At 35.9% G+C, this 23,623-nt stretch overlaps 1 protein-coding gene across 3 annotated transcripts in view; it reads left to right on the top strand.

The window, feature by feature from the left end:
• Nucleotides 1-23,246, top strand: part of YLPM1 (YLP motif containing 1) — an 82,266-nt gene extending 59,020 nt beyond the window's left edge. For 2 of the 3 annotated variants that reach the window (XM_053601603.1, XM_053601604.1), the window contains 10 exons: nt 2,856-2,918; nt 3,197-3,316; nt 3,804-3,980; nt 4,068-4,151; nt 4,698-4,781; nt 6,507-6,587; nt 9,729-9,780; nt 15,100-15,230; nt 22,342-22,524; nt 22,840-23,246. In XM_053601603.1, the coding sequence (XP_053457578.1) occupies nt 2,856-2,918; nt 3,197-3,316; nt 3,804-3,980; nt 4,068-4,151; nt 4,698-4,781; nt 6,507-6,587; nt 9,729-9,780; nt 15,100-15,230; nt 22,342-22,488 (939 nt within the window). In that variant the 3' untranslated portion in view covers nt 22,489-22,524; nt 22,840-23,246. Of the gene's footprint in view, nt 1-2,855; nt 2,919-3,196; nt 3,317-3,803; nt 3,981-4,067; nt 4,152-4,697; nt 4,782-6,506; nt 6,588-9,728; nt 9,781-15,099; nt 15,231-22,341; nt 22,525-22,839 lie in introns of those variants that run through there. The other variant, XR_008382377.1, reaches the window with a different exon arrangement.
• Nucleotides 23,247-23,623: the final 377 nt, after the last annotated feature.

Raw genomic sequence — 23,623 nt, 5'->3', positions numbered from 1 at the left:
ATTTGATTCCATATTTGTAGAATTAATAGGTCATTGTTTTAATGTCTTTCTGCCTATTATTAATATATGGTTATTCCAATTTTACTGTGGTTGCTGTTTGCATCATATATATTTTACTATTTCTTTACTTTTAATCTGTTTGTGTCTTTGAATGTAAACTGTGTCTCTTACAGGTAACGTATAGCTGCATCATGTTTTTCAATGCAGTCTGACCATCTTTGCCTCTTGATTGGATTGTTTAATCCATTCACATTTAATGTTATTATTGATATAGTTAGGTTAATTTCATTTTTTAATTGTTCATTCCAAATACAAAAAAATGCTGTTAATTTTTTTGTATTTATCTTGTATCCTACAACATCATTGAACTTGTTTCCAAAAGATTTTTACCAGATTTTAGGATGTTCTGTATATAATAGCAACACACAACCTTTTCGGGTACCAGGGGCTGGTTTTATGGATGAAAGGTGGGAGAGATAGTTTGGGAATGATTCAGATGAATTACTTCCCAACCTGAGATCATCAGGCATTAGATTCTCATAAGGAGCACGAAACCTAGATCCCTCACATGTGCAGTTTATAGTGCGGTTCATATTCCTATGAGAATTTAATGCTGTTGATGATTCAACAGGAGCTTAAGACAGTTATGTGATCAATGGGGAGTGACTGTAAATACACATGACGCTTTGCTTACTTGCCTGCAACTTACTTCCTGCTGTGTGACCCAGTTCCTGACAGGCCACAGACCAGTACTGGTCCACGGCCCAGGGGTTGGGGACCACAAATACATAAGATCATGTCATCTGCAAAAACAGTTTTACTTCTTTCTTTCTAAGCTGGATGCCTTTTATTTCTTTTTCTTTCCTAATTGCCCTGGCTAGACCCTCTGGTAACAGTGTTGAATAGATGTGGCAAGAACAGATATCTTTTTTTTTTTTTTTATTTCAGATTAATATGAGGGTACAAATGATTAGGTTATAGTGTTTGCATTTATTAGCTAAGGTCCCTGTTGTAGCTGTGCCCTTCACCCACGAGTGGACATCTTTATCTTTTTCCTGATCTTAGAGAGAAAACATACAGTCTTTCATCATAAGAATGATGTTAGGTTTGGATTTTTTGTAGATACTTTGTCAGGTTGAAGAAGTCCTATTCCTAGTTTGTTGAATGTTTTTTATCATGAAAAGATAATTGGGTTTGTTTAATGCTTTTTCTGTATCAAGTGTTATGATCATGTGAATTTTGTTTTTTAATCTGTTGAGATGACTAGTTAGCTTAATTGATTTTCATATGTTCAGTTACATTCCTGAGGTAAATCCCTCTTGGTAAGAGTATATAATTTTATTTGCTGATTTCTATGTCCTAGTATTTTGTCAAGGATTTTTCCATCTATAGTCATAAGAAACATTGTAGTTTCTTGTGTTGTCATCTTTGGTTTTAGTGCAAGGTAATGCTGGCCTTATAAAATAAGTTAGAAATTTTCTTCCTATTCTTTTTATTGGAAGAATTTGTGAAGAGTTTTGGTTTTGGGGTTTTTTTGTTTGTTTTTGAGAGAGTCTCACTTTGTTGCCCTTGGTAGAGTGCCATGGCATTATAGCTCACATCAACCTCAGACTCTTGGGCTCAGGCGATTCTGTTTCCTCAGCCTCCCAAGTAACTGGGACTGCAGGCGCCCGCCACAACACCCAGCTGTTTTTTTGGTTATAGTTGTCATTGTTGTTTGGTGGCCCCAGGCTGGATTCGAACCTGCCAGCTCCAGTATATGTGGCTGGCACCCTAACCGCTTGAACTACAGGCGCCAAGCCTGAGTTATTTTTAATTGCTAATTTAGTCTCTTCACTTGTCAAAGTCTGTTCAGATTGTGTTTCTTCTTAGGTTAGTTTTGGTAGTCTGTGTCTTTCTAGGAATTTGTCTATTTCACCTATGTTGTCCTAATTTGTTGACATATAGTTGTTCATAGTATTTCTTTATAATCCTTTTTTCTTTCTGTAAAGTTGTTAATTATGGTCCCTCTTTCTTTCTTTTTTTCTTTTTCTTTTTTTTTTTTTTTGAGACAGAGTCTCACTTTGTCATCTTTGATAGAGTGCCTTGGCATCATAGCTCACATCAACCTCAAACTCTTGGGCTTAAGCCATTCTCTTGCCTCAGCCTCCCAAGTAGCTGGGACTACAGGCACCCACCACAATGCCCAGCTATTTTTTTGTTGCAGTTGTCCTTGTTGTCTAGCAGGCCCTGGCTGGGTTCGAACCCACCAGCCTGGGTGTATGTGGATGGTGCCCTACCCACTGGGCTATGGGCGTCTCCCCCCTCTTTCATTTCTGATTCTAGTAATTTAAATCTTCTCTCTTTCTTCTTAGTCAATCTAGCTGTAAGTTGATAATTTTGTCTCTCTTTTCAAAGAATTATTAGCTCGTGGTTTTTTGATTTTTCTCTTTTTCGATTCTCAGTTTTATTAACTTTTACTCTAATCTTTATTGTTTCCTTCTTTCTGTTTCTTTTAGTTTGCTGTTTTTCCACTGTGTTCTGGTGGATATTGATTTGAGTTCTTTCTTCCTTTCTACTGTAGGCGTTTATAGTTAACAGTTTCCTTTTTAGCACTATTTTAGCAGCATTCCATAAGCTTTCGTATGTTGTGTATTCATTTTTGTTCATCTCAGACTATATTCTGATTTCTCTCTTGATTTCTTCTTTGACTTATTATTTATTCAGGAGTATGTTGTTTGATTTTCACATATTTGTGAATTTCCCCAATTTTTTCCCACTATTTCTAATTTCATTCCGTTTTGGTCAGATAATAGGACCTCATTGCCAAAAAAAAATCTCTTCAGTGATTTTTTTTTTTTCCCATTGTGTTTTAGATTGTTGTTATAATGAGAGGATTGCCTGGCAGTGGGAAGACACATGTTGCAAAACTTATTCGAGTGAGTATGGGAAAGCCAAAAGAGCAGTTGTTTATGTTAGCCCCTTGCCTTCTTAGCAAACAGCATGATACTGATGGAAGTATCTTCCATTTGATCCATTATAGTTGACCCATGTAGTAGACATTGTCATATACATTTTATTCTATTTACATTTTTGCCTCTGTTTATTTGAAACCCTCAGAATATTACATATTAGCTACAAGAGGGAAGTTTGGTGTGAAAATTCATTAATTTGTTCAATAAATTCTTTTTAACTTTCTTGATTATATCATTCTTAGGATAAGGAAGTAGAATTTGGAGGCCCTGCACCCAGAGTTCTAAGCCTGGATGATTACTTCATCACTGAAGTGGAAAAAGAAGAAAAAGATCCAGATTCTGGAAAGAAAGTTAAAAAGAAGGTATGATAATCTTCTCAGATTACATTCTGATTAATTAATAGTATTAAAGGAAAATACGTTCAGAGAGATGTAGATTTTTTTTTTTTTTTTTTTTTTTATTTTTGGCCGGGGCTGGGCTTGAACCCGCCACCTCCGACATATGGGACCGGCGCCCTACCCGTTGAGCCACAGGCACCGCCCGATTTTTTTTTTTTTTTTTATTGTTGGGGATTCATTGAGGGTACAATAAGCCAGGTTACACTGATTGCATTTGTTAGGTAAAGTCCCTCTTGCTATCATGTCTTGCCCCCAGAAGGTGTGGCACACACCAAGGGAGAGAGGTAGATTTTTTGAAGACAAAGACTTCTCTCTTTTGTGAACACAAATTTTAGTACTCAGATGTGTAGAAAAGGGTACAAAGTCATCTCTATCCAAATGCTAACCAGGAAAAAGGTTTAGGATGATTCTTTGCTTTTGCTAATTCCACGTCTTTTGGGGGGGACCTTAGGTAATGGAATATGAATATGAAGCTGAGATGGAGGAGACTTACCGCACCAGCATGTTCAAAACTTTCAAAAAGACTCTGGATGATGGCTTTTTCCCCTTCATCATTCTGGATGCCATCAATGACAGAGTTAGACATTTTGACCAGTTTTGGAGTGCAGCAAAAACCAAGGGATTTGAGGTACAAATTTAAAAGAACTTCAAAGCACTTTATGTTGTCATGTAAATGTTATATTTCTTTGCCTAATTATTATTTATTCTTGCTTAGGTGTATTTGGCTGAAATGAGTGCAGATAACCAGACTTGTGGCAAGAGAAATATTCATGGAAGAAAGCTTAAAGAAATAAATAAGGTGATTTTCAGAAACATAGAATAGATGTTTCAGTCAGCAAGGGACTGCATGTAAGATGGTAGTCCCAGGAGATTATATAGTACTCTATTTTTACTGTACTTTTTCTGTGTTTAGTATGCACATGTTCTTACCGTGGTTTTATAATTGCCTATACTATTCAGTACAGTAACATACTGTGCAAGATGTGTAGTAGGCTATATTCATGTACATTTGTGAAAGTACAGTCAGTAACGAAATAGTCTAACAACACATTTCTCAGAGCACATCCTGACTGTTAAGTGATGCATGATTATACCCTAAACTTCTATTTGTCTGTATCAGCACTATAGTTTAGAAGCTCTTGTTTATCCCATTTTCTTTCATAAAATCTTCTCTGCCTGCTTTAGTAAATATTTCTTTTCATATGTATAGAAGTAAAAGGGAGTGGTCTAGCTCTTCCTGGAACTGGTCTGTTAGTCTTCACAGTTTTAATTAAATTTGTCTTGGATGTCTACTTGGTCTTTGAGTGGTTTCCAGAGATAATTTGGTTTCTACATGTCTCAATAGATGGCTGATCACTGGGAAACGGCACCTCGTCACATGATGCGTCTAGATATTCGTTCTTTGCTACAAGATGCTGCTATTGAAGAGGTGAGTGTTCTTTACCTTGAATGCAATGCAAAGTAACATTTTTTCACCTTTTTATTTCAAAAATTTTGTTTTTTGATAGAGATGGGGTCTTGCTTGGTTGCCCAATAGATTGATCTAGAACTCCTGGTCTTAAGCAATCCCCCTCCCTTGGCCTCCCAAAGTGTTGGGATTAGAGGCGTAAACGACTGTGCCCAGTTACTTTGAAAAATTTTAAACCTACCAGAAAAGTTGCATGTATAGTATAAAAACACCTGTACACCTTTCATAGAGATTGACCTCTTGTTAATATTTTGTTTACATTTTTTTTGTATATACTCATTAATATTATTATTAGTGTTGTCACTATTATTATGGAACCATTTGAGAATTAAGTTGCAGACCTCATAATCTTTTACTTTTATGCTTCCATAGGTATCTCCTTAGAACAAGGAACATTGTGTTTCAAAACAGGTTAATTATTAAATTCAGAAAAATTAACATTGATAAAATACTATATTAAGTTATATAAATGTCCTGAATTAAACTCCTTTAATAATGTAATATACAATTTATATTCAGATTTCATCAGTTGACCTTATAATGTACTTTGTAGCAACTTTTTAAAATCCTGGATCCAGTCCTTTAATGTAAAAAAATAATTTCTCAAAAAAAAAGTAGTTTTTTGTCATTGTCACAGAAGAAAAAGAGTATAGGGTGTTTTGCAGAATGCCTCTCAATTTGGGTTTGTTTGTTTCCACGTGCTTAGGATTAGGTTAAAGATTAGCAGGAATGCTACGTAAGTAATACAGTATCCTCAATACATCACAGCAGAAGCCATACAAGGTCATTTTATCTCATTATTGGTGATTTAAACACCAATCACTTGGTTATGATGATATTTGTCAGATTTTTCTATGCTTTTCCTTTTTGTAATAAGTGATCTATAGGGAAATACTTTCTGTTAATATCCAGTTCCCAAACAAGTTTTCACTCATTGGTAATTCTTAACCTAAATTATTTATTTATTTGAAGAAAATCTTTATTATGAAAAAGTAGCGATTTCTCAGTTTAATCAGTTGTGTACTTCTGTTATATTTGACCTTTTCCAGTGAGTGAGAGTTATCTATACTCAGTGTTGTTGTTTTGTGTTTTTTTGTTTGTTTGTTTTGAATTTTTTGAGACAGTCTTACTTTGTCGCCCTCAGTAGAATGCTGTTGTCCTAGCTTACAGCAACCTTAAACTCCTGGGCTCAAAGCGATCTTCTTGCCTCAGCCTCCCAAGGCTGTAGTGGACTACAGGCGCCCACCACAACTCCTAATAGTTTTTCTATTTTTAATAGAGACAGAGTCTTATTCTTGCTCAGACTGGTCTCGGACTCCTGATTTCAAGCAATCTATCTACCCCAGCCTCCCAGAATGCTAGGATTATAGGTGTGAGCCACCATACTCAGCCTTTGTTAAAAATTTTAAAATCTTTACAGATGTTGAATCCATGGACATTCAAAACTAGGCAATCTATTTAGAACAGAATATTACATTTAACTTTATAGGGAATTATAAAGATGGCTATCCCAGGGAAATTAAGGTAGGAATATCATTCTTTTATCAATTCTATCTCAAAATGTAGGATATTAACATTACTTTGTATGTAACAGTGAGTCTGTGCTGTCTTGCTTGCTTTTACCAGCATTTTCCTAAATGTTAACTCAATCATCTTATTCTTTAAATGGTTATTGGCACGGTATAGGTAGAGATGGAAGATTTTGATGCAAATATTGAAGAACAGAAGGAAGAAAAGAAAGATGCAGAGGAAGAGGAAAGCGAACTGGTAGGAGACAGACCAACCACTTTGAACAGTGTCTCTTAAATTTTAAGGAAGGTTTAAATTCAGATCTGTGGTTAGATTTCTTCTATGGATACATTCTTTTAATGATAAAAGTTTCCATAATCATCCTCAAGGAGACTTTTGGGTACTCTTTATTTTTCTCCAGAACCACCCCCACCAAAAAAATCTACTGTGTTGTTAAAAGAAAATTTTAACAAAGTGCTAAGAAACTTACCTTTGTACTTGCTGATCTTATTTGTGGGTGGTTTTAGGGGAGTATCTTTTTTAAAAAAATAATTACATATGAAAGGACATTCTTACATTCCAGCAGATATGTGGTACAGCCTACCCAACATATGCATAATTGTCTCTTTACGGCTGGCTATATGATCTCAAAATTTGAGTTTCTGTCAACTGAGGCAGAAGAACTTAGTGAATGAGGAGGCAAAAGATTGCCACTGGCTGCTGGATTTGTTCTTCTGTATTTTATCCTAAGTGATGGGGAAAAATAATATGACTGTGTAGGCAACAGATTTTGCTTAGACTGATTAGAGGCTTACATAGTTGAGTTCAGAGTTCATGTGTACCTAATGTGTAAATGCTTTTGATCACACGCCTGTAGAGATGTTTGCTTTTCCCTGTCACTCATGAATATGCGACAATAGAGCTCTGTTGACTTTTCAGTGTTTTCTGATGAGATACAGAAATTAGCAAAGCCTTGGAATAATGTTGTTTTTTAAATCCAGAATACTTGGTTTACTTAATACTTCAGCCCTTGCTAAAGTTGCTTCTCATATTCTTCTGAAAATGTACAAAGTTGGAACCCTGATTTCTATCCCCTAGACTATACAGAGTCTCCAAGGAATGGTCCCTTTAAACCTATGTGTAATATAGAGCATTCTTGATAGAAACTGTGTTTATATAAAAATGGTGTTACTCTCTACATTCGTAGATTTCAAATGTGGATTAAAAAATAAGTTTCAAAGTTGATGGCATTTGAGTCTCAGTATGTTTTTTTTTTTTAACAAAATATTTTTCTTAAGTTGTATTTTGACATACATAAATTTAAATGTAGATAGGAAATTCATTAAAGGTCCATGCTGTTCTGGAATATGGCCAATGACCTCTCTAGCTTTAATTTGCAGCATGTATACTAGAAAGTGATCATGTGAGAAGTCTATAATGTTTTAGCTTTCTGAAGCTCCGTCTTTCTTTTGTGGAGATTTCAGTTCAGGGTATGGTTCGTAACATCTGACTTGGCTTAGGTGTAGATCAAAACTTGGAACTTTTAATTGACTGTAGTAGTATTTTTCAAAATGAAAAACTATAATATACCATATTTTTACATCAGACATGGCAAGGAAACCTTAGAAATCTACACTGCTGGGCTATCTATTTCCAAGGGGCATACTATTTCAGGCCGTGGGAGGATGTATAATTTGAAAATCACAGGATGGTTCCAGCAGGAATTAATATACTTGTTTGCTTAACTTTATGTTAAAGAACTTCTCTTAACCCATTCAAAGATGCAAAATCCAGATCTTCTACTATTGGAGTCTATACCAAGAGTAAAAGATTTTGGAGAATATTAACCAAAGGGTTAAGAGCAAGTCTCAAGTGATTCAGATAATTTTAATAGAATTCTCAGTTCTATTCTCATAACACTTCATTTTCTACACTGTACGATGAATACAACTGGAATTCAAACTTTTATTGATTAAGAGAATCCTTTTGGGGGGATCATTGGTATAATTTGCCTTCTTTAGTGTTTTCATAAACTATTAGATAAGATTCAGAGTTTATAAATAGATTATCCCAGTGATGCTTAAAGTTTTCAGATGATTTTTGAGATGTATCTTGTACAAGTTTCTTTACTACTTAACTTTCAGCACCATTACTTCAGCATAGCTTTGTCTTGATTTGTTCTAAAAATGTATTTGGGAAAAAATAATATAATTTAGAATCTGAAATACTACGTAGTAGGTTGAAATTGAATTATTAGTTCTGGCTTCAAGACTAGAAATAAACATAAAACCCATAGGTTTCCTGGAATAATGTTATGCTCTAGTAAACTCACAAAGGCTGTTGTCATGAAATTTTCAACATGCTTTCTGACTACTGGTGTGTCAGTATGTTCTATGAACTTGAACATTCCCAATAATAGAGAGATATATTGATTCATTAAAGAATATGCTGACACTTCTGATGAATCTATCCTATTTATTAGATCCTAATGTTAATGTTTCTGTATGTTAGGGTCTAATAAAAAACAGAATCAAAATGAAGGAAAAAGGCAATCATAAATCACACAGAAAAGCCTGTACTTACTAGGTAAATAAATGGAGAGAATTATTATAGTTCAATAGAGCACATTAGGAAATTTGAAAATCTTGGGGGAGTTTCAGCCACCTGGTTATTTTATGAAGATTTTAAAAGATATAAGTTGCAAGTGGAGATTTGTAGTTTTTCATGCAACAGGAAAATGTAATTTGAAATGACATGAGAAGTAATAATCTAATTTCCACCTGATGAAAGAGAAATGCTCTGAAATTGATTCAATGAAATAAGACTTTGTATGCTTTAACTGGTAAATGGATTGAATCGTTTTGAAATGAGGTTGAACTTCGTAATTGGGTAATTAAGTTCAGAGATACCATTTCTCCTGTCTTTCAAGTAAAATTACAGGGAAATACAGAGTAACTGTCTTGAAGAACACGTTTTAGACCTCATATCACTTGAGAATAGCAGTTGTATTTAGGAAATAACCTCACTAGTATTACAAATCCTCTGATACTCTTATTGCTATTAATATTAGCACAGTAACTATCTGTACATTCTTATCATATATGCTGTATAGCTGATGTTCAACTACAATTGTGAAGTCTTGAAATGTAGCTACTTCAGAGCGCGTTCATGATACTGTTCTGAAAGTTACTACTCTGAAATCTGGACAGTGAAGTTTGGTGAATTTGGTCATTTAGTTTCTTCAAAAATAATAAGATTGTGTTTCCTCTAAGGATATATTCACAACTAGTGAGTGGAAACTGAATCCATTCCCAATTTTAATGCTTTTCCAATTCAAAAGTGATATGCATGTATGTGTCTCTTTCTAACCCTTCGAGCTTCTCTCTGTGTACGATTTAGGGTTACATTCCGAAAAGCAAATGGGAGATGGACACATCTGAGGCAAAGCTAGGTGGGTATTTCCTTTTTCCTGTTTTTTATATGTGATACCTGATGGTAATGATCATAGATCGTTCTGCTGTAAGAGGAAGAAATTTCCCAAAGCTTCTACTTAAACAAAGATTTCTGCCTACCTTACATCCTCCAGCCTATTTTGCTACCTGTTGGTTCTTATGGCAGATTGAAAAGAGTATTTTAAAAGAACTGCCTTTGGTATCATTTAAAGTTTTTAGAGTAAAGAGATATATTGGATAAATTTAGTAACAAAATACTGTCACTTAAAAGATATCTATTTTTTTATATTATCAGAAATGTTGGTGCTGATGAGATTTCTTTTTTAAAAGAATATATAACCACAGTCCAAAGTTTAGCCTGATTTATGAGTACTTTGGATAATAATAGTAATGATAATAATAATACATATATATTGAAGTCTAAATTAATTAAAAGATAGGTTTTTTTTTCCTTGTGTAATAAATTAGAATTTCTAGGTAGAGGGAAGTAGATATGCAATTCTGGTTTTGGAGGTGCTATCTTTGATAACATGCAAGTTGTCCTTAGTGCTAATTACAAGGTAAACCAGTTAAAATAATTTGAAGTTGCTTAATGTGAGGTTATCTGTCCAACAAAATATACATATCCAATAGATTCTTCTAGTATTTCGTGATAACTGCAAAATTTTTTTTAGTTTTTTTTTTACTTTCCTTAACATGTTGATTAAGATGAACTAAGACCAGACTAAGAAAATGTGCTAAAGAGTTTTTAAGAGGTTCAGCCTCACTGATAATATGAAGTATGATTGTCAGTCTCTTTTTCTTCCTGGTATCATGCTATTACTCCAAAACTGAAGTAACCATCTAAATATCTTAAATCTATAGAACAAGTTTGAGTCATTTAGTTCTTTCTCTGCTTGGGATGTGTTTCTTAGACCATTAGAGTGTATTTTACACACAATTACATTATGCCTTTTGCTTTGCCCAAGTAGTTGTAGTGGTTCATGTTGACTAGCTCTTATGTTGAAAGATAGTTCCACAACTTGTTTACTTTTATAATTTTATTGGGATAGGTGCTTTGTTGTCAAGTCAAATTCTTTTTTAGTGTATGCCATGTAAAAATTATATGCGGTTTCTGACATACTCTTCTACTAGTCTTCCCTCTGTGGGAAATCTTAATAATAATAAACTATCTCTTCCCTTAGATCTTTAAAGCACTTACGTGTTTAAATGAAACTAAATATTTAGAAACATAATAATTATAAACTAATTTTTTTTAATAATGATGCTTTAGTTCTGCTTATTTTGACATTAGATTAACTCTATTTGAAGTTCTATACATTTAGAATAATCCATAAGATGCTAAGATCCTTTCTCTCTCTGGTTCTTTGAATATTGATTATCTTTTTGGAGCAAAGAGAGAATATAAATAGTCAAGGAGATTATGTAAGTGGTCCATATTTTAGCAAGGCATATAATCTTTAAAAGCCTTATGTGATATATGATCTATATATCATACATTTTATATATAATGCATTTTTATTATAATGCATTTTATAATGCAGTTATATTTTATTATAATGCATTTTTAAACTTAAGCCAGTCCATTTTCAACTTTCTAGTTTCTAAAGACAAAAGAAAATGGAATTTAATTGTGATGATGATTCAAGAAAATGTGACATTAATCTTGGCATTTCTTGGAATTCCTAGAAATGGCCTATCTACCATTTGCTTCTCAGAAAATACATTTTATACGAATTTAGTCAATATTAAAGACAGAATATTAGGCACTGAATTCTAGAAATAGATTATTTTTCTTTTTTTTTTTTTTTTTAGAGACAGAGTTTCACTCTGTCACCCTCGGTAGAGTGCCAAGATGTCACAGCTCACAGCAACCTCCAACTCCTGGGCTTAGGCAATTCTCTTGCCTCAGCCTCCTGAGTAGCTGGGCCTACAGGCGCCCACCACAATGCTGGGCTATTTTTTGTTGCACTTTGGCCGGGGCTGGGTTCGAACCTGCCACCCTCGGTATATAGGCCAGTGCCCTACTCACTGAGCCACAGGCACTGCCCCAGAAATAGATTTCTTAATAAACCATTTTAGTTAAAGGCACTGAAGATCTGGTGATGCTTCTAAAAAATTTTACCATGTTTGCAGTTGGGTTTTTGTTTGTTTTTAATAAGAGTGGCAGTGATACTGCGTATAAGGGCTTGTACCTTGTACCACTATCTTATCTTGAGAGCTAATCCAGCGATAGAGGAAGGGAAATTGAGTGTGAGCATTCATAAAAATGCTTACTTCTTTGGTTGGTCCATTGAGCCACCTGAGAAGATTCTTCTCTAAAATGTGAGGATTCGTGTCTCAGAAATTGCCTCATCATAACAAATTTAGCATATTTGATTACTATGTACAATTAATTTCTGAGTGCTTTACCAACATTCTTAAGTTATTCTTGGTAACATAGTTGTGCTGGGTGGAAATGTATTAACCTATAGCAAGTGTCACACATTGAGCCAGAAAAAGAGTTGAATCTAAAACTAAGGAATTTTGATTCAAAATGAGTCTGCCAGTGAGGAAGAGAATACTTACCTATAATCTTTTAAGCAGCTTGTTAGATCTCTTTGCACATTTTTGATCTCTGCTCATTAAATATAGCATATAGTTCAGCCTTTCAATGTTAAATTGGAAGTGGTATGATTTTAGAAGAGGTCTGAGCTATCTCTGGCATGGGTGTCATGGAGTTGTTGAAGGCTCCCTATGGCCCACCTGCAGTCCCACCTGACTGGCTCCTTCCCCACAGGGACATAGGCACCTTAATGCAAGGATGGCTATTACATGCCCTATCAGGTAGTGGGATTCAGCATTGAATCCCATGTCATAGGAATTCAGCTACTTAAATTCCTATGACATGATTTTAGTTTTTCAGACTGTGAGAACTAGAACATTTAAGACTGTTACCATCCTATGGTTTTCTCCATATAAAGTACTTTTGGTTTTCTCATAACAGTGTCATTTGTCTGTACTTAGGAGTTATTGTATATTGGCCTTCTACATGTCACACAGACTTAATCTCTTCACAGTTGGAATGTAATTATATAGGCACATAACTCTTGTTTGTTCACCTTTAACATATTTTCAGAAATACCATTTATATTTAGAAAATACATTGATGTATGTAAAGAATTCTGCTGTTGTGCTATAATAATATATACTGTCACGATGATTTGGTAGAATTCTGTGACCTGCCAAGTTGGATTTAAAACTCATCTTAAAACAACTTCTTTGTAAATCTGAAAATCATCAGTGTGAGTGTATTTGACAACAGTCTTTCATTTGTAATTAACACCCCAGGTTTCCCTTCCCTCATCTTATGCCATCCATCTTTGTGTTTGGTTTCCAGTATGCCATGTGGAAGAGGTGTGAGCCTTTCTTCAGCCTAACAAGGAAACTTTAAACATGTTTGCACAATAAAATTTCAAATTAAACATTTCAGTCCAGGGTGCTCAGGATAGAAATACATGCTCTTCTGAAATCCCATGTTGCAACTCCTGGTCTATAATTCCTATCATATATACCCAGGGTATGAGGAAAAGGTTTTGCAGGTTTCACACTACCTTTCTACGTTACTGCCATGCTCTGTTCTTCAAACTGAAATATGAAACTTTTCCTTTGAAGTATGTTAACGTCAAACTTGGTTGTATTGAGTTTGGAAATCCTTTGAGGTTTATTTAATAAGTGTGTTGGGGCTTCCTACTCTTCTGGTAATACCATACATTGTTGAACTGAGAATAGTTTTATGGTTTGTGGGACTTCCATTAGTTTTCTAATACCATATCCTGTGTCCCTGTGGAGTTAACGGGTCACTTCTTTAAGATTATGTATAACATGGCCAATCATATATGTGTAGTTAGAGCCGTTTGGTACAGCATGTGATTTATAGAGGAGAAAGAAGATTGGATCTGTTCAACCCATCCATGTTATAGTTTTGCCAAAATGAGATAACATTTTCGTGAGTTTTATAAAGTATTGTAGTTTGCCGTAATGATTTTTCAGTGATAATTGCTTTTATGGGGAAAGGGTTTAGGAACTAAAAGCTATGTGAAGTATGCGAAATATTACTGGTTTCTAAAGCAGTAGAGTTTCTTGTACAATTAGTTGTGTGTGAAACTTTTATATATGAAGCATACATAAGCTCACCCTCCTTCCTGCCACTGCTTTCATTGCACTTTTCTTTTCATATGAAGTTCTCTCCTACTTGGTATCTAACAAATTACTATTATATGCACTTTGCACCCTTTATGGAGTTCAGTGAAGTGTAGTTATGTGTTTCTGAAGTTTTTAGGCTTTCCTTTATTGGCCTGCTTAATAACAGTTTCTTATATAACTTCTTAATGTTGGAAGCTCTTAAGAAGTCATAAGATGATTCTAAAGTTTAGTACTTGAATGTAGCTAAGAATGTATTTAACTCATTGTATTCCACATGTGGTATTCAAAATCAGTATTAATAACCAATAAAAAAGACAAGACATTTTCATTGCATGTTCTTCTTTAAGACGCATGTTTCATAATTTCTGAATTTACAGTTCCTATTCATTTAATTTTGAGCCCTTGGGAAGCCTAGCCCTCTTAGATTGAGGGTTCAAGAATAATGATCATATCTAGTCTCTTTGACTGACTAGCCCTTACTATCAGAGTGGTGAATAGCACTTACCTCATAGTATAACCAAAGAAAGTAGTGATATCATGCAGTCAACTTATTCATAAATATGAACTCATGGTGAATGCTCTCACAGTGGCTAAAATCCAAAAAAATCGACCAAACCAGAAAAAACAAAAAACAAACCTCTGTTAATCTAAAACCTTCTTAAGCATTAGTTTGCCTCATTAAGTTCTGGATACTACCTGCTTTTATATGACACAGTATCACACATGATTACAGATCAAATTGGTGGTGTTAATATATTGTGTTAGAAAAAAAAAAAGAATGAAAGACACTGTACAGAAAAACCCAACTTTGCATTTTCCTCAGAACATAAAAGCTGTGGAGGGTGGGAAAACAAAGAAGCCAAGAGACAAGTACCTTTTCTTACTTTGTCCATATTTAATATTTAAATCAACATTGTAATGTAATGACTGCCAGCATGAATACCAAACAATGGAAATTGCACAGAACTTGATATTATCTCAGCCAAGAAGATAGTTTGGATCTGCAAGTGATGCTGCATTCAAAAATGTGGATGTGCCCTCTGACAGTGTTCCAGCCTTCTTTTCCCTTGTTTGTGTGTTATATGCAAACTCACACTCTTCCTTAATGCCACGGCTCTGTGTTTGTCCTTCAGACAAGTTGGATGGCTTGAGAACGGGTACTAAAAGGAAACGTGACTGGGAGGCGATTGCCAGCAGAATGGAGGATTATCTTCAGCTCCCTGATGACTATGATACTCGTGCTTCTGAGCCTGGGAAAAAGAGGGTAAGAGACTACGTCAGTAACTGCCACACATGAAGGGCCCATAAAGCCATCTGGTTTTAGAAAGTAGTAGTCAGATAATCTCACGTGTGCTATTTTTTAGAGCAATTTAGTTTATACTATATTGTATCACACATTCAAAGAAGGAGTTAGTTAGACCTTATAAATTATGAAATCAAAATGTACGAGTAACTTTAAAAATGTAGACCAGAACCTCACAAGGCTAGCATGGTATCAGCCTTAAAGGAGTTGACACTTGTGCCATTTTGTCATGGGGTAAAAGAGCCAGGTAGAGGTGTTAAAGAAAATCTGTAGGACTTTTTCGTGGCTCAACCTTCCTAATGCCACGGCCCTTTAATACAGCTCCTGTGGGTCACAGCCCACAGGTTGAGAACCACTGGTATAGAGGGTCTAAGCTTAGACAGAATGATGGGTGACTCCTTGGGATCTGGCCATGAGTACCCCATTAGTACTCCATTTAGGTGGTGCCATTTACTAAGACAAAGAAAACTGGCAGAGTGGTAAGTTTGAGGGTAAAAAAAATCAGAAGTTCAGTAAGGGACCATAATCTAATTGAAGATGTCAGATTGACTGTTGGATATACAAATCTGAAATTTCATGGGGGAGATAAGACTGAAAGTATAAATTTGAGAAAGTGGTATTTAAAACCTCAAGACTGAATTATCTTGCCTAGGAGTAAGTGTAAAGGAAAAGATAATAGGATGCAGGGCTCTAAAATTTAGAAGTTCAGAGAAAGGTGTTGAAATAATAAAAGAGTAGTTAATTTTTAAATGATGCAAAAATGACAAGTAAGTTGGGAACAGGGAGATGGCTGTTGGATTTGGCAATATGGAAGTCAGCCATGATTGTAGTTTTCTTAGATGAGGGGTAACAGGCTCTGGAGCAGATTGAAGAGTAAGTAGAAATAAAAAAGCACAGAATAGAAAATGTAGTCAACTTTTTGAAGTTCTGCTAGGAAAGGGAGCAGAGAAATGAGGCCAGAATATTGGATGAGCTTTCTACAGAGATGGCAACTTCAGTAAAAGTGATAGATGTGCATATCCTTTCAAACAAAGTAACGAAGCAAAGGGATCGTATATGTACTGTTCTGCACAAGCTTTTTGCACCTAATCCATCTTGATCTTTCTGTATAAGTCTATACAGACGTATTATGCTTTTCAAAGGGCTACCTAGTATGCTATTGTTTGGTTATACAATGAATCATTCATTCAGTCCTTTATAGATGGATGCTTATGCTGTTTTCATTTTATTGCTACTATAGATCTTACAGTGAAATAAAGTCGTGGGTGCTTATGTCCTGGCATCTTTTTTTTGAGACAGGATTTCTACCTGAACTAGAGTGTAGTCGTGTATTAACAGCTCACTACATTCTCGAACTCCTGGACTCAAGTGATCCTCCTGCCTTGGCCTCCCAAGTGGCTAAGATCGTAGGTGTACACCACCATGCCCAGCTATCTATTTTTTATGGAGACAGAGTCTCATTATGTTGTTGATGCTGGTCTCAAAATCTTTTTTTTTTTTTTTTTTTTGAGACAGTCTTATTATGTCGCCCTTGGTAGAGTGCGTGGCATCACAGCAACTTCAAACTCTTGGGTTTAAGCAATTCTCTTGCCTCAGCCTCCCAAGTAGCTGGGATACAGGCGCCTGTCACAAGGCCCGGCTATCAAACTCCTGATCTTAAACAGTCCTTCTGCCTTGGCCTTCCAGACTGCCAGGATTACAGGTGTGAACCATGGCACCTGGCCCTCTCTTAGCATCTTTTTGCAAATATACATCTAGAGTGAATTTTTAGCAGTAAAGCTGCAAGGTCATAGAATGATTTCTCATTCTGACAGATACTATAAAGTTATTTTCCAAAAAGGTTATACCTATTTACATACCTTCGTGCAAATAAATGCCTATTTTTCCACACTTAAGCTAGCAGTGCTATTATCACACTTCCTAACTTGACATTTCGATAGGTGAAATAGGTGGTATCATCTCATTTTTCATTTCTTTAAGAATGAGATTGTACATTATTTCTTTATATATTGTCTTTTTTAATGAATTTTCTCCATGCTTGAATATTAGGAGAATATCCTATTGCAAGGAAATAAAAATGCCTGTAAAACTTTATTACATTGGATATCAGTACAAAGAATCCATCTTTCAAAGCTCTTTCAAATATTGCAGACAGTCCAAAGCCTGACTTTGTCTACCTAGCTTGAGGGAGTGAGAAAGGGAGATGACACTAATGGCCTTTCATTTGTGGCCAGCCCCACCCAAAGACTACGTGTATTGATACATCTTATAGAAATTTTAAGGTTGGAGCTAACAGAAGTAGAAGTAGCTCTTCCTTAGGAATAATAATAATAATGTGTAGTTCTGGTAAGGGTGAATAATCTGAAGTGAGAAATTTTTCCTTGACTTTATTTTTGTCAGATGACTATCACTGTCTTCATTAAGGAGTTACATCATGCAGTTTAGTTTGTTAAGTTGGGCAACCAAAGAGAACTGAGTGGTATACATTCTAGTTCTTTAAGGTTGCTGCTCTTTAACTCCCCTCCCCTACTTTATACTTGACTTCAAATATTTTTAACTGTTAAACTACTCACCAAAATCAACACCAAAGTGCAAGATCCCACAGGTAGCAAAGTATGCAGAATACTGTACATTACTTATTCCTTTCCTGGGGCATCTTGGTTTCTTAAATTGGCTTTTTACAGATACCAGTGGGTTCCTGGGATTAACTTGCTCTGTAACAAAAAGGTGGTTTTGTAGAGTTGATCTTATTAGAATTTTACCTAAAGGGCTAGGTTTTAATATTATGTAACATAAAATATAAAAATTTTCACTTGCTTAGTTTGATATAAATGGTAGCTCACTTGGACTTTAATCTGTACTTCTTCGATGGCTGTACATTTCCCTTATTCGTTTACTGAATTTGTATATTTTAGAATATTTTTAGCAACAATGAATAAAATATCTATACCTCAAACCTTTGAGTGTTAGTCAAGATTCTTCTGTATTATAATACCCTGTTTCCCCGAAAATAAGACAGTGTCTTATTTTAAGGTGTGCTCCCAAAGATGCGCTGGGTCTTATTTTCAGGGGACGTCTTATCTTTCCTGTAAGTAGGTCTTATTTTCGGAGGATGTCTTATTTTCGGGGAAATAGGGTAGTATTTCTTTTATAGGCAAAACCAACAATTTTAAAAAGTTGTAAATCTCAAAAGTACCTCTGGGACAATTAGGGACACTGACATTCAGGAAGCCATTTCTAGCTGAAATTCTGCTCTTTATTGTTTTAATGTTTTGGTAGCCATTCATTCTACAGTGTTGAATGTTCATGTTTGAGGTCTGTGAATGAGTCCCTTTAAGGAGCTGACCTCCAGTGGAAGAGTCCAGTGTGTAAATAAATAATTATTTTTTGCCTTTCCATTGTCTTGCAGTTAAATAAATAAAAAGTTGTAATGCAGCTGCAGCAGCAGTATATATTAGAAATGTTAACAAAGTACAATAGTTTTTTAAATATTTAAAATTTTTTTTTTTTTAATTGAGTTTCACTTTGTCACCTTGGGTAGAGTGCCGTGGCATCAAAGCTCACAGTGACCTCAAACTCCTGGGCTCAGTGATTCACTTGCCTTATCCTCCCAAATAGCTAGGACTACAGGTGCCCACCACAACACCTGGCTATTTTTTTAGAGATGGGGGTCTCGCTCTTGCTTAGGCTGGTCTTGAACTCATGAGCTCAAGCAGTCCACCTGCCTCATGCTCCCAGAGTGCTAGGATTAAAAGTGTGAGCCACTGCACCTGGCACTTTTTAAAATATTTTAACTTTGGTTTTGTGGGTATTTATGCTAAAACATACTGCTTATTTGACAAATAACTATATGCTTTTTCTTCTAATCCTATGTTCTTTATTTTATCTGAATTTTAAAGACTTAGAATAAGCTGTGGATTTAAAAGTAGCAGAATAATGGGCGGCGCCTGTGGCTCACTGGGTAGGGCGCCGGCCCCATATACCAAGGGTGGCGGGTTCAAACCCAGCCCTGGGCAAACTGCAACAAAAAATAGCTGGGCGTTGTGGTGGGCACCTGTAGTCCCAGCTACTTGGGAGGCTGAGGCAAGAGAATCGCCTAAGCCTGATTGTGTCACTGCACTCCAGCCTGGGTGACAGCAAGACCTTGCCTCTTAAATGAAAGAGATTAAATAGAGATTACACCATACTTCAGAGTTCTTTTTTTTCTCACTTTTTATCAGGAGTATTTTTTTTTTTTTTGAGACAGAGTCTCAAGCTGTCGCCCTGGGCAGAGTACCGTGGCGTCACAGCTCACAGCAACCTCAGGCTCTTGGGCTTAAGTGATTCTCTTGCCTCAGCCTCCCAAGTGGCTGGGACTGCAGGCACCCACCACAATGCCCGGCCAGTTTTTGGTTATAGTTGTCAGTGTTGTTTGGCAGGCCCGGGCTGGATTCGAACCCGCCTGCCTTGGTGTATGTGGCTGGTGCCCTAGTCGCTTGAGCTACAGGCGCCAAGCCATCAGGAGTATTTAATAGCCTTAATTTTGATCTGCAGTGTGATTTGTAGTGGTGCTTAGTATTTAATTGCATTAGTATATTTATTGACCCAGTACCCTATTGTTGGATCTTTAGGTGTGTCTCCTAATTCTGTAATGATTATCTTTGTCACATGAATCTCTATTTCTTTAGGATAAGTTTCTGGAGTGGAATTATTGTGCTTTTTGCATGCATTGCTAAATTGCTCTTTAGACAAGTTTTATTAATTTATATTACCTTTAGAATGCTTATTTTGCCACATCTCTGCCAATACTGGCATTATTACTTTTTTAAAATCTTGGCCACTTTGATATGCCAAACATGGTTTCTCATTATTTTAATTTGTATTTCTCTAATTTCTTACAAAGTTGTAATGGTTTTCAAAAAAAAAAAAAAAAAAAATCACCCGAGCCCAGGGGTTGGAGGTTACTGTGAAATGTGACTCCACGCCACTCTACCCAGGGCGATAAAGTGAGACTTTATCTCTAAAAAAAAAAAAAAAGTAACAGTAAGATTGATCAGTATATAGGGTGGATGTAAAGTTCATGTGCAATTTAAAATAGTTTAACATAGTAAAATTGCACACAAACTTTTTATGTCCACCTGGTATTTAACTATGTGCTAAGGATGATGCCCTGGGTGTGGATTTATTACCATGGGCTGGTTACTTTTTGTCAATGGTCGCAATCTGTCTGTCTGTTCATCCATCTTTCATGACCCTTAACACATCATCTTTAGTCATCTTTTACTAAAATGTATATCCTTGATCTCAGGCAGAGTTGAGAGAGAATGTGAATTAATCAAAATAAGCACATCAGCATTGATGGATAGAATGACCAAAGATCTTTCTATACTGAAACCCACATTATTTATTAGACTTCTTACTGAGGTCTGGGAAGGAATCAAGCTGTAGGTTTTCTACAAACTAAAAGTATACTTTAACAAGAATCAGGTGTTATCAGTTTTCCCTTGCTATTACTACATGTATTCTCTTTGACTAAATAATTGCTGTTAGAAGAAGCCTAGTTATTTCATTACCAGTCTTGCAAGTGGTAAATAGTCTACCTCAAAGCAATAGTGCATTTCCAGGTCCAGTGTAAAGAGCATAGAGTTTTTGTACCCTGGTTCTCTCCTTGTCACAGATAATAAATCACAACCATATTTAAAATACAGTCTGTGCAGACTTGGGTACTATGCACTGCAAGCAGCAGTTTCGTAATTTCTCTTTAAGTATTTGAACTTTTACAGATATGATGTATCTCTTTGTATCTTGAGAACTTATTAATGTGTAAGAATATGTTTAAAGGCTCAGTGCCTCAAGCGGCTAGGGCACCAGCCACATACACAAGAGCTGGCGGGTTCGAATCCAGCCTCGGCCTGCCAAACAACAATGACAACTACAACCAAAAAACAGCCGGGTGTTGTGGTGGGCGCCTATAGTCCCAGCTACTTGGGAGGCTGAGGCAAAAGAATCTCTTAAGTCTAGGAGTTGGAGGTTGCTGTGAGCTGTGATGCCACGGCACTCTACCCAGTGAGACAGCTTGAGGTTCTGTCTCAAAACAAAAGAAAAAGAAGAAGAATATGTTTAAATCAGTACAATAGGAAATATTCCTGATCTATATATTTATCTTGTCATCAATAAAATCAGTCTCTTTATCTCATGAATGAAAGTAATAATAACCAGCTCACTGTTTTCTCTAAGATTCAATTTCAAGAAATACTTATTTATATAAAGTTAAAATAAAACTCAGTCTATGGTATTTATAGTCTGTTAGGTAAGACAGATCCATAAATGGATAATTACAATGCATGGTAGAAGTTCAAAAGTAGGCATTGCAAACTCCAGAAGTAACTCAAGGAAGGCAATGATTATCCCTTTGGCGAAGGAAAAGAGGGATAAAGAAGGGAAGGATGACTAGACTCCTACCAGGTGAATATGGATAGAGAAAAGGTCTTAGGAAGAGAGCTAATATGTAGATACGAAGTTACAGAGACGTGAAATGGCCCATTTTCTCTCTCTGGGAGAGAGAGAAAAAAGTCTGTATGGCTTGTATAAAATGCCATAGGCACTGGCCAGGTATATCACAGGAGGGTAGATGAAGGTCAGATCAAGAGGGTCCTGGGTGCTTAGACTTTATCTGGTAGGGTTGGAATTAGGAAGGATTTAAAGCAGGTGGAGTCAGAACTATGTGTTTTAGAAAGATCATTCTGTCAGTAGCATGGATTGAAGGAAGTGAGTAATAACAGGAAGAGTAGGTAACTTGAGGTAAAAAATAGGTGAGTGCACTAAAGTGTGGCAAAGGAAAGGGAGAGGACAGGACTGAGCAGAGAGCTAAACCATTCAGAAGCTGAAATGGTTAGGACTTGATTCGTGATTGACCAGAGTTTTCTCTCTAAGACCTAGGATATATGGCTTTCACCAATTCTCCCATGTTAATTGAAAAAATTTTTAACTGGTTTCAAGTAAGGTATTCTACCCCTTAGAATATCCAGAGAGGGAGGGGCTCTTTATACATTTACTTTTCCTAAAGCTCAGCCTAATGCTGTGTTCTTTTTAGGTCAGATGGGCAGACCTGGAAGAAAAGAAGGATGCAGATAGGAAAAGGGCCATAGGTTTTGTGGTCGGACAGACTGATTGGGAGAAGATCACGGATGAAAGTGGTCACCTGGCTGAAAAAGCCCTCAATCGAACCAAATATATATGAGACTTAGTTTTTGAATGGAGTCATTGTTCCTATAAGGTAAGGGTACACAGTCATAAAGAGCCTACTGTGTGGTTGTCTATAAGGGTTTCAGTTAAACAGCATGCTTTGCTAAAAATACTCTCTTCCCATATTGTTTTCTAGTTCTGAAAGTTATGTGCTAGTTGCTAACATGTACAATACAGACTATTGGAAAAGAAAGCAATTTTCTGCAACCTGGCTGAATTATAAAAATAAAAATCTTGAGAAATACTTGAATTCTGTAGATTTGGAAAGGACTGGAGTGCTGTGATACTAACACTGACTTTTCTACCTATTCTTTCCTGGCCTGACAGCGTTTTCTTTTCTTTCCAGGTGGTTCGCTTTGAGGTGATCTGAAGTGAAGGCCTCATGCAGCTTCTTTGTGTGTCACCTTGCTTCCACGTTTCAATTTTTATTTTGTTTCTACTGCTTTAGTTTTTTTTAAAGTTCTCCAGTATCCCCAGGAGGTATTAGAATCTTGCTATACCCAAGCAAGAAGTTAATTTTTCTTTTTAACTGTATTGGGGAGGGAGGGAGTGATAGCTTAACTGCTAAAGCCAGGAGGGGGTCCGCTGGAGGATTCCAACTGAATATTTCCTCCACTGTACAATGTCACAGACTATATCATCATTGCTTTGTGGATGTTTTGTTTTTTACTGTATGTAACTGGTAGCTGATTGTATTAGAATTGAAAACAATAAACTTTCACGATAAAGCCAATGAGATTCATGGGCTATACAACACAGGCCCCTTTCTCTTGTTTTCTTAATTTTATTTTTATTGCTTTTTTAATATGATGTGTCCTAATTAAATGCTAGCTAAACATTCTAAAACCTCTCCACTAAATATTAAATGGTTCCATGATTTCTTAGCACATTTTGCAAAACACAGCTTCAAAACCCTCGATCTTTGTCTTACAGATGATTTCTTTATCTTTCTGTCTTGAGGACTGAAAGAGACCAAGTTCAAATATTCATCAGTTCCTTGGAACTTTCTGTAGCATGATTATTTATAAAAGTGTTTTGGTCCTCTCTCTGTTCTTCCCTCTCTTTCTTTCCTTTTTTCACTTCCTTTTGATTTTTTTTTTTTTTCCTAATTTGGCTTTGAATTCTGGTGG

The sequence above is a fragment of the Nycticebus coucang genome, chromosome 9 (assembly GCF_027406575.1).
Source record: "Nycticebus coucang isolate mNycCou1 chromosome 9, mNycCou1.pri, whole genome shotgun sequence".
NCBI lineage: Eukaryota > Metazoa > Chordata > Mammalia > Primates > Lorisidae > Nycticebus > Nycticebus coucang.
This window is presented reverse-complemented; position numbering and strand designations above follow the sequence as displayed.